Below are 12,357 nucleotides of genomic sequence, written 5' to 3' on the forward strand. Positions count from 1 at the left end.
AACCTTCTGCTGTCAACCATCAACACACGCTCCGAACATCCTTGATAAACTTCCTTGCCTGCCACAGTTAGTGAATCTGTGACAATGCTGAAACCATACATTCTCATTTACCCATAGAAAGAAAATACTTAGGACCAGGACTAAGTAGTAATCTAGCCAAAACACTGCAGAATTTGCAAACTCTGAGAATACATTCCTTTCCACTGCTCACAAATGGCAACCAATTCAAAAGCAGCTGAATCCTCCATGATATTTAAGCTTCCAAATAACAAACTGATAACAGTTCGACCTAAACTATACATGCAAAACTGCATGTTAAAAAAACATTTAGTACATAATTTAATTCAGTAAAACAGAACTGCAAGAGTAAGACACGAAAATGGAAGAAACACAATAAATACATCTGCACTATCCAAGAGTAAATCTCCAAACATCCTCATAATCAATCACCGTAAATAAAAAATAATGTACTTTTCGAGACAAGAATGTATTACAGGCATTACATAAAGTCAATGCTTCAGCCTGAACCCATTCATCTACGATCACACACTCGAAAACCCTGCTGATTCTTCGAGAAAAACTCAAGGTCAACTTCTCCTCCTAATGCCATTGAGAATGGTAAACTCAGGACCCATATTCTCCAAAGAGTTTGGTTGCTCAAGTGAATATTGAGGGCTCTGTTAATACACGAGCCATAACACAAGGTGCACATATTTTCGTTTGCTATGAACATATAAAAAAGAAGCAATATCACAATACATATCAAATCATAAAACTACTCAGTTATTGATAACTCTCACGTTGGAGGGAATCCCCAGCACCTAGAACTTTTTAAGTATTGAAATGGGTTTTCAAATCAAGTTTGAATCATGTATCTGTTTGTTATGATTCCTTTGACGAGCTGTACTGTATGCACATAAATTCCCAATATGGACTGAAAGACAGTCTTGACAGAATTTGAAGGGCATTTGGGAATATGCACAATGCAGCACTATTGAGATAATTTCACATTCACAATTATAGGGCTAGAGGAGGGTTTATGTATAGTCCTACCAGCAAAACAAATGTAAAGGAACACACACAAACCTCTTAATCTGTGATTACTGACATACATCTTGGGGGTATTATCCATTCCAAGAAATGCAAGAATATGTTTCCTGATCAAAGGAAGGAGCAAGCACATTCAGACATGGAGCGAGTGTACCTCCTTATATTAAAAGGGGAGTAGGACAAATATTTTCACTTCAAGTGAATTAATTAGGCTAAAGGTCTCAAATTGCAATGTTTGGTTAACATAAACCTTAGGTTGAAAAACTTGGTATCCTGTGCATATCAGTGGTCGAAGTGTATGGGATCTGAGAGGCACAACATGCCAATATCTTTTAATTGAAGGAAAACAGTTCCTCTACTTTGTGAAAATATGACCATTAATTCCGGCACATGAAATGCTTCCACTGAAGTAGAGCAGGGAGTCTCCAGTGCTGTGAAACGCGGGAGGGGCAGACAGCTAAACAAGCTTTCTTGCCAGGGTGCCTTGCTTGCCTGAAAGAAATGTTAATGTGCACAAATGATCAAACTGCAAATGTAAACGGTGCTTGGAAGCTGGTATTGGCTTTAATAAACAGAATCACTTGAAGCTTCCTAAATGCAGAGATGTATTCTTTTTTACTGGTATTAAAAGGAAGTTCCTATCTGAGCAGTAAAGTCTGTGCCTTTAAAAGATAGTTGTAAGGAACTTTTGCACTACATACAGTCTGGGTATTACTAAAATCAATATTTTGGAAGCAAATTTATCTTAAACCTTTTTGCACATTTTGTAGCAGCCTATCTTATAATGGTTGTAATGGAAGTTTAAAATAATGACTTGCATATTCACTGTGCTTTCTGTCACAAACTGACCTTGTAGCACTAAAGATACACATGTCACTATTCTCCTACAAGGTTTCAATTATGTGGGTCTCTGTTTAAACACACAGACTTCTGTGGTATAAATTAACTCAGAGTTTTCATAATGTACAATAGTGCATTTCCCACTGATTAACTTAACTTGCATTTATTTTTCATTTTAAGCTGGGTGTTATTTTATATAACCTGAAGTTGAAAGACCAAAAAAAGTTACAGAATATTTAGTTTTTTTAAGCCATGCCTTTGACTCCGCCCTCCCACTCACTCTCATCGGTCCATTGCAGGCAGCATCACAGTTCCCAAACTAGTTTTTAATGCACCTACACCGCTGCGGGATAGCAGCCAGTCACCTGAGTCCATAACAATTACATCTAAACATGGTGCAGTTTGGGGGACAGTTTGCAAATTTGTTTTTTAATCCTGCTGCATGGCTGAGAAAAGGGCCATGACACTACCAGGTAACGTAATACAGATTTACTAATCCATATGTATATGGTTTAAAGCTCTACTTTACACAAGTTAAAATACGGCGCCTGTTGAGTATGTACTACTATATAACAAATTATAAGCTCTGGTTTTATATATGACATATTAATTTCTAAGTTCCCAAAAGGGCTCACTCAAAGTTGTTTCAATTACCCTAGAAATGGCACTGAATGTATTAACTCCCATCTACTGGGCCTGTTTTGCCTGGGGTTCATATACACTATAATTATCAAGCAAATCCTGAGCAGTTGACCTCAGAGAAAATCCTCAGTACACCACTGAAGACTCTATGCATGAACAGTAAAATGTACTTAAGGGCCCTATACATGTAGTTTTTCCCAAAGCACATTAAACAGAAATGTGTGAAAATGGATTGAAAGTCAATATTGTGATCAAGAGTCAGTAGAAGAGATTACCTTGATAAGTTATTGGGCAGTACTACTACTCTAAGTGGTAATAAAAGAGGAGAGAGGAGGTTGCTTCACAGTTGAGCAGACATTTAGGCACCTTGAACTTGTACCAGGGTTTATGGACTTTTCTCTGAATGCCAATGTCTTTTAACCTTACCACTCCCACATACACCCTACACTATCAACAATGGACAATCTTACAGGTAGAGAAACAGAGGACTTTTAAATAAACCAAATGCACACACACATATATTCTGTCTCTCAAGAAAGTATATAATTGAAGTGAACTACTATGCAAGGTACAACGTATACCCTATGTCCCAAGTACTGATGTCTGAGTTATGTACCTTTTCTAGGAGAGCATTCTGCCAGAGTCTGAACATCATCATGTACGTCCGATCACGGGCGCCAAAGGAAGTAAAAAAGTGCTGTAGGGGAAAAGAGACAGGAGATGAGGCATGGGATGTTAATCACTAATTATTCACCACAATGCAAGCACTGAGCATGTGCTTGTAAGTAATCTGCACTCTGAAACATTTCTTTTGTACCAGTTCAATTTTTAACAACTTCTTGTAATCCACCAGTACAATGAACACCCTATCCTGAGACTTTGAAAGCAATATTACATTTTTTGAGGCTATTATGCAAGGATTCCATCTCTCTAAATCCTTGTACCATAAAAGCAATCCCTTGAGAGGCATGCATCTTGGGGGGCTTCTCCTGTGCACTCTGTATAAACATTCCTCCCCTAAGCTTTCCGCTTACAGACAACCACCTGCTTAGAGGCATGTGCCAAGTACCCACTGATGACGTTCATTAACAATGCACCCTGTTGCCAACTATGGATGTCCTGTTGACTAGGGACGGCATATTCAGAGATGTGTACCAAATACAAATATCTCCTGACATGCATATTCCAAGGACTGTATCAACTGAATGTAATAAAATAGCACAAATTCTCATGAAATGCCTGTAATATGTACCCCATCTCCAGAGATGATTATACCATGTATAACTTCTCCTGACTCTGTACTAAGACCTCTATTGTTCTTTTTTTGGTGAAACACCCTCAAGAGATAATTCAACAATAGACCCCCATCTCCATAGATGCATGTACACTTGCCTCTCTTTTCTGAGAAGCATGTATCATTGGCTCATCTCATTAAATGTCTAAGCAATGAGACCAGTTCCATGTGATACAAGTAGTATGCGCCCGATCTCCTGATAGGATGCCAATAACATTCAACATGGAACTGCATCTTTAATTTTTGTAGGCCGATATATTAAAAGTTATAGCTTTACAATACAGAATTTTCTCCTGATGAAGGACCCAAGGACCAAAATGTATTAGGAGAAAACAAGATTGATTAAGATTAGTGTAAATAGACATACCACAGACATTTAAAAAAATACTATGTGTATAATCAATCATGCATTCTTTGATCTGGTATTTTAAGCCTTTAATATGTAGGGTAACTCCCTACAATAACTGGAGTAGCTTGGTCAACTTTGACAAAAATATGTTCTAATGATGGTCAAAATCAATTTTCCATTCACTAAATGATATATGCCCATTTGGGCTCCCAATGAGAAGTGTATAGAAAAGGACCCACTAAATGATAAAGGCCCATTTGGGCTCCCAATGAGTAGCGTATAGAAAAGAACCTGCTTCTTGTAGATGGTATCTTGTTTGTCCCAATCTCCTAAGCACATTCACTAACTTTCTTCTCCTAAGCGTTCTGTAACTTGAACATACGCCCTGAAATATATGAACAATGGGCCTCATCTCCTGCACCGCGTTTGCCGTGGAGCCCACCTCCTGAAATAAATATATAAGGAGAACCATGTAATGATATGCATGTGTCCTTCCTACCAGCTGTTCTGTATTAATGCAGGTCTCGTGACTTTCTGCACATCATAAACCTTCAATTTAAAATCATGCCCATGAACTCACCTATACCCTCTTTTTCCTTTTCAGAGTTTTATCCGATCCATATTAACAATCCCATCCCACGAGACAGATGTAGCATGGACCACCTATCGTAAGACTCTGTACTCTTGTCCCGAGACCAATGATATGTGGACATTGTGCTCTGAAATACGAATGGAAGAGACTCCAAGTACTGAAGCATCTGTACCAATGATCTCCTCTCTGGGGGATGTATGTTTCTATGCCTCCTGAGATGTATCTATCATGGACCGAATCTTCATCATACATGTACACATAACAAGTTGTGTATTATTGAACTTTTTGTGCATACAGCAACCTCTGTATCTGTTATAATGCAAGATTTCTGTATTGCAGATTTTTTTTCATGACTATAGCATATAACCCTACCTTCTATGATGTGCCACATCCATCAGTACCATCAACAACCATTCACACCTTTTTATGATCCTTCTGTAGTTTTAAGCCCTTTTTCTACTGTCATAACCTGTACTAATTTTCTTCTGCGTGAAGACTTTACTTGCCTATAAATCTGTTTTTATAGATTTACTTCTTTATGAATTAACATGCAACTCTTAATCCATTTGCCCTGTGGTTGGTATAGATATTGTTCTAAAAAGTTAACAATGATTAATTTGATGTTAAATGAAGACCTATGGTTTTTATCAACCATATACTCAAATGTCCCTCACTTTTGGAACGTATTTCAATTGTTTGTCATGACCTTCCAATCAGACCAATATTCAGACATTTTCTTAGTGTATATGAGGGGGTTTACAAGTATACCTCAAAACAAAACAAGCATTTGCAATGCAATAGGTCTGGCATTAATTAAGTTTGAGCTATTGGCATTGCTAAATATTGCAACACCAATTGCAACAAAAGTCTATAAATTGTAGGCCAAAAAATGAGTATTTATTTTTTTAGCAATGGTGGCATGCTGCGCTTTAGATGAATATGTTTAGTAAAGTGCGCCATACTGCGATTGCTACAATAGTTAATTGTGGATGCGTTAACAATTGATGTGTGCACTGATGGCTGGTGGTGTGTGTGCCTGTAGAAACTGTGCAATGATGGCTAGTGGTGTGTGTGCCTGTTGGAAGTGTGCACTGCTGGCTGGTGGTGTGTGTGCCTGGTGGAGGCGTGCACTGATGGCTGGTGGTGTGTGTACCTGGTGGAAGCATGCACTGACGGCTGGTGGTGTGTGTCTGGTGAAAGTGTGCACATACAGCTGGTGGTGTGTGTGCCTAGTGAAAGCGAGCACTGACATCTGGTTGTGTGTGTGCCTGGTGAAAGCATGCACTGACGTCTGGTGGTGTGTGCCTGATGAAAGTGTGCACTGACGGCTGGGGGTGTTTGTGCCCAGTGAAAGCATGCACTGATGGCTGGTGGTGTTTGTGCCCGTTGAAAGCGTGCACTGACGACTGATGGTGTCTGTGCCTGGTGAAAGTGTGCACTGATGGTGTGGTTGAGTGTGTGGTTGTGTGTGTGTGTGTGTGGTTGTGTGTGTGTGTGAGGTTGTGTGTGTGTGTGTGTGAGGTTGTGTGTGTGTGTGGTTGTTTATGTGGTTGTGTGTGTGTGGTTGTATGCATGGTTGTGTGTGTGGTTGTGTGTGGTTGTGTGTGTGGTTGTGTGTGTGTGGTTGTGTGTGTGGTTGTGTGTGTGGTTGTGTGTTGTGGTTGTGTGTGGTTGTGTGTGTGTGTGTGTGTGGTTGTGTGTGTGTGTGGTTGTGTGTGTGTGGTTGTGTGTGGTAGTGTGTGTGTGTGGTTGTGTGGGGAGTGAGACAGAAAGAACTAGTGGTTGGCAGTCTGGAGAGAGTTACACAGATAGAGACCATTAAATGTAGATATTCAAAGAAAAAAAATTGTTAAAGGCGGACAGAGAAGCAAAGGCATGGTTGAAACAGGGAGAAAGGCAGGTGAAAAGGTTATGAGCAATTAAATAAAAGAGGAGATTAGAGAAAGAAAATAAAGTGGGGACATTTTGGAGGCAGCGAAACAGAGGCGTAGGAAAGAGCGTGAGAGAGAAAAGAAAATTGCAGAGGTGAAGCTTGCGACTGGTCTATACATAGATGGAGGATGGAAGACATGAGAGAATAAAGTGAAAGGAAGAAACAAGAGTTGAGAGCAGAAAAAGACAGAAGTGAAGATAGTGGAGGAGAAAAGGAGGTAATGAGACAGATGAGAAATGCAGAATAGACAGTAAAAAAGGTCGAATAGGGAGAGAGGAGAGAAATATTAGAAGAGGGAGCGACGGAGAGCACGTCTACAGTTAGTTTCAAATAGTACAGCTGTAAACTGTGACTGCTCAGCTGCCCATATTTTGCTTGAAAGTACATCGGAATAGACAAATGTTCTGGTGGTTCATGATATAAAACACAAAAAGTTATGTTTTTATAGGAACCAAGTCCACTCTTCCAGGGCAGAGGCATGTCATTTGTGGATTCACCGTGAGTGGTGGGGGGGCCTGGACGGACATTTGTTGGAGAGCTGTCCTGTATTTCCGTGACCTGCCCTAAGCAAGCACATGCGCGCACCCGTTCATCAAGAAAGCAAAAGAAAGATGCAATTAAGTGGAAAACGAACCTGAAATATAGGACCAAACACCGGAAGTGTAACAAGATTTGTCACAGCGTGCAGGTTACATGCACAGTCCTCTCAGTGTGTTCATTGTCACCTTTATTATGGATTATGAGGTAGCTTTCAGTGAGGCAGCAACACAGTTCCGATTGCCCGAGCACGTGTTTTGTACTGTGCTTGAATTTATATAGCGCTTGGTTGCTTACCAAAGCAGGCAGGTCTCAGGGGCCCTGCACTGAGTTGGATCCGTTCTTTTATCTCGGACCGCACACAATCAGTCAGACTCGGCTCCTTCACCGCTCCCACTATACCCACCACCTGTGGGGTACCACAGGGCTCCTCGTTATCTCCCCTTCTTTTTAATGTTTACTTACGCCCTCTTTTGCACTCCTTGCGTCATGCTAATGTAACCATCTTCAATTATGCGGATGATTTGCAGCTCATCTTCCCTCTCAACAACACTGACTCAGTGGACGTATTCCAAAGAACCATGTCCCACATACTGAGTTGGATGAGCTGCAATCATCTGAAGCTCAATCCGGGCAAGACCGAGCTGGTCCTGCCCGGACAGAGCCCACTAAGCTGGAACCCTAACTTCTGGCCCACTAACATGGGAGCCCCCCCTACTAAATCTCCCGTGGTTAAAAGCCTAGGCATTTTTATCAGCGAGGATCTCTCGCTAAAAAGACAGGTTGGAGCGGTGGTATCTTCCAGCATTTTTCAATTGAAGAAAATAAGAAAAATTGCCCGCTTTTTCTCCTCAGCAGCCCTTACACAGATTGTCCTCTCCTTGGTTCTATCCAGGCTGGACTTCTCTAACAGTCTTTACCTCGGCCTCCAAATTGGTGAGCTTAAACGCCTCCAGCTTGTTCAGAACCAAGCTGCCAGGCTGCTGCTGAATATACCCAGGAGGCAATCCATCAGACCTGGCCTTAAGCAACTACACTGGTTGCCAGTTGAGCAACGTGTGGCCTTTAAGACTGGGTGTATTCTGTTCCGCTCTCTGAACGACTCTGGCCCTTCCTTTATCAGAGATCTTTTCAAAAAATATTGCCCCTCCCGTCACCTTCGATCCACCTACAAATCACTCTTGACTGTGCCTCCTTTCAAGAGGAAACGCCACGGAGGCAGCTGCTTCGACCACCAAGCTGCTGTACTCTGGAATTCCTTTCCTCTCCATATAAAGCAGATTGATAACATACTTAGCTTTAGGCAATCTCTGAAGACCTGGCTGTTTTCTCAAGCTTACTACCGATAGCACTGCCTGTCCTTCGACTGTCCTGTTTGGTTCCTTCTACAGCGCCATGAAGCCTCCGGGCGTACGAGCGCTTAACAAATCCCAACTAACATTAACATTAACAAACTCATTCTGAGACATAAAGCGCTTGTCAGTGCAGAGCTGGTACCAAAGAAGCGCAAGAGCGCCATCACTCGTCGCAAGCCTGGCAGGCTGCCTCTGAAACTTGGGAGGGTGGAAGTGAGGAAGTGGAGGCTGGGGTGTGTAGCCACCCCATGGGGTAAAGTGGTTGCGCCCAGTTTGTACTGGAAAAAGATGCGCTTTCTGTAGTTTGTTTCTTGTACATGATAAATAACAGGGTGAGGGGCATTGGCAGGTCACAAATGCATCACAATGATAGTGCGTTAAAACAAGTAGGGAGATAACATTCTGAAATGTAAATTCTGTTTATTCGGCGGAAAAGTTGCGTGTCACCCCGGTGTGGTGTTAGGTTGATTTCTGCCGAATCCTGCAGGAGTGAGACGAAAGTGGCCTGCGGCAGTATTTTGATCCGGGAGAGGAGGAAGGCACTGTGCATCGCCTTGTGAAATGGATCCAAAAAAAACCACGCTCTCGGCATTGCTGTGGAGTGGGCGGGGGAACACATTTCTTTGAAGTCTGATGCCGAGGCTCAGACAAATGGTGTGGGATGTGCCTGGCAATGGTGTGGGTGTGACATGAGCGATGTGCATGTGCCTGCCTCACATGAAATGTACCCGATCCGCAGCAGTTTGGGTAGACTTTTGAAAGCCCTACTATAATCTCGACCAAACAAGCATTGCTAAAGCAATGCTGTAGGTCGAGGCCTAAAAAGTCAGTGTTACATAAAACAATATTTACATTAATTACATGAGCCCCTTATGCTCATGCAAGATGTGCACTAGCAAACAGGTAGTGCATATTTAATGAGATATGTTGAAGGTTGACTTGCAAAAACATTACTTGATTAAGATGTCCATCCCTCTGTATCACACCTGGCATCAGTACATAGTTTTACACAAATGTGTGACCTGACTGCCATGTTGCAGCTTTACATGTATTATGTAGCAGTTGCCACATTTCTTCTTGCGGGTAGCACTCTTGACCTACAATTCAGCTGTTTCCTGCCAGCTTATAAAACATCCAGGTGCGAGCTACAAACAGCATTGATGAACCGTTGGAGATGGAATTCCTTTAGACATATGTCCAAATAAAACTGCCAGTTTAATGGGTGCTTTTAATGGGACAGTTCAGTAGATGTAATAATGTAACAACCTTCTTACTGGGATGAAGTGCATGTTAACCGGCTTAAATCTGTGACGTTGGGAGAAACAATTTTTGGGCTAATGTTGAGATTCAGATGTGTCAAGTTGTATTAACAATATGCATTACTGTTAAGAGTTCAATGCTGCATACACCGGAAAGTGTACTAAACCCAAGTGTTTAAGTAAATGTGTTTTTATATAATACTCCATATTATTTTCTAAGATAGTTGATCACTGATAAGCATTTTTTCTGTTCATGATTTTCAGTAGTGCCCCAAAAATTGGCCTACTGAACAATATGCCACTCTCCATTGTGAGACAAATGATGAAAGTGGCAATATATATGAGCTATCACAATGTAAAGGCAAGATTACCTTTTCTTTTGCACCAAAATGTGCTTCTGTTTAGAAAATAACATGTTTTTATTTCCGTGTCTATTACTGGTTCCATGTATTTACTGCAGGATATTAATTATGTGTTAACGAGTTTAGGGCCCCATATAGATCTCAGATGAATATCACCATTTTAATCCAATGTTAACTATCTGTTAAGGTCTGCTCAATAGACAGGAGATTGTGCTTTGGGTAATTCCCCATTCAGCCCATTGCAAAAATAAGGTGATGGATAGAATGCTTGAATGGATAAATTAATCTCAGTTACTAACATCCACACTGAGCAACATTCCAGGCCATCATTGTCCACCCAGTGTGTTGTTCTAGACAGAAAGCTGCATTATGCTAATCAGTTTTGGCTGTGCTCTAATAGGAAAAGTCCAGCCCAAACCACTAGACCAGGTCCCCTTCAAATGGGAACACAAGCAACCCCATACCAATGTTGGCCTACTTAGATATCACAAGTGAGCTGCAACTTGATTCCTATAGAACATTGAGCACTTGTCCCATGTCTGAGCACATCTTTCACACTTCAAACTACTAGCTTGCTTCAGTGAACCTCTTTCAGCTGTAGGTTCAGACAGGAAATCAAGTTCTGGATCAGCCCAGAGGAGAATTTTAGTCTCATCATCAACTGTCTGTGTGAATCCTTACACCTCCTAGACAGTGTTTCATTTGTAATGTATGTCAAACTATTTTATAGATTAGAAGTACACTATATCATCACACATTTAGTTTTTTATCCATTGTACAAAAATATCAATAATTTTCTAATATTTCTTCACTACAAAATTCATTGGTTCACTGTATAGCATAATAAATACATTATCAGGGATGGCAAAGGCTTTTCCTTGAATGGTTTCTATTAGAGGACTAGTCTTTAGGGGCATCACTAGCAGTCAACTGGCTTATAAGACTCAGCACAGGGTAGCTGCCCGGCTCTTATACTGAAAAGCTGATAAGATTCAACTACCCAAAACCCTCGTTCTCCTTCTAACATGCTGCTACTGAAATATTTATTCAGCATGCCTGTCGGTTTTGGCAAAACCAATAGAACTGGCGGATAACTCAAAATGCGAGCACGGCCTATTGGCTTTGCCAGTGCTTGTTTTCTTCCGTGAAATGTCAATCTTGACCTTCATTTTTTCTCACCACCTCCAGTGTTGCTTCAGGTACAAACATTTTTCAAACTACTTACATTTGGAAACCATGTACAACACTATGGTTATTATTTGTCTTTTTAGGTCTCGACTATTCTATTCCACAAGGAATAAATAGACAAGAGTATTGTGGGCCAAATAAGAGTTGAAACCATCGCGGATTTCGTCGAGTGCATGTGCTCATGCAGGCGCTTTTTACCGAGCAGCCTGCCTCCCAGAGCTTCACTTCAAAAGGCATCCAGTTCCCCGCCCCCTGCTGCCCCCTGCTTCACACTTTTCACGGCCGCCAGGCCGTGTCTCGCATTTCTCCTTCCCCGCTAATACCCCTGCTGTTGCTGCCCAAGAGCTTGTTATTCAGATACGAGCTGCAACCTTAGGCGATATTTAGTTTTCTTTTGTGTCAGCTACTGCGCCTACTCTCTGCCAGCTTTTGTGAGAGTCAAATGTGAGGTTCATTGTTTTTGATATGATGTGTTTATATTTCACTGGATTCTCGGTAAACGGTGGCATTTTAGGAAGGGAGTGCACTGTTTTACTGTATCATATAGTTTGACTTATCATTTTGAGTCTCTATATGATTTTTATCTATGTCTAATTAAATTTATATATTTTTTAATATATACATTATCTTTCGACAATTCTTTTTCTCCATTGGTCCCAGCCTGTATGGTCACTTATTTTGTGGATGGCCTAGGATTTTGAACTCACATTGGTGCTGGTGAAACTTTCCAGGCGCTATGGAAGGTCCCAGGCATCTGAACCACGGGCCAAGGTCTGCATGCACAACTGCGTTTGTAAGCAATCCTTAAGTCTGACTTGATGAGTGATAACAGGTGACCGAGCTGTGCGGCTGAAAATACACCCCGCAGCAGGGTCGGTCCTTCAAAGCCAAGCCGGTAAATCTTGAAGGAGCAAGAAGTGTACGCTTTCCTTCCCTGCAAGAAACATCTATGCATC

At 41.3% G+C, this 12,357-nt stretch overlaps 1 protein-coding gene across 4 annotated transcripts in view; it reads right to left on the reverse strand.

Annotated features, from left to right (window-relative positions):
* The window catches only part of GRAMD1B (GRAM domain containing 1B), a 1,455,160-nt gene that overhangs the window by 247,636 nt on the left and 1,195,167 nt on the right, over positions 1 to 12,357 (reverse strand). For all 4 annotated transcript variants that reach the window (XM_086956958.1, XM_086956959.1, XM_086956960.1 and 1 more), the window contains one exon: positions 3,149 to 3,229. In XM_086956958.1, coding sequence (XP_086813084.1) covers positions 3,149 to 3,229 — 81 coding nt within the window. The remainder of the gene's footprint in view (positions 1 to 3,148; positions 3,230 to 12,357) is intronic.

Source organism: Lissotriton vulgaris, chromosome 2_1 (assembly GCF_964263255.1).
Source record: "Lissotriton vulgaris chromosome 2_1, aLisVul1.2, whole genome shotgun sequence".
Taxonomy (NCBI): domain Eukaryota; kingdom Metazoa; phylum Chordata; class Amphibia; order Caudata; family Salamandridae; genus Lissotriton; species Lissotriton vulgaris.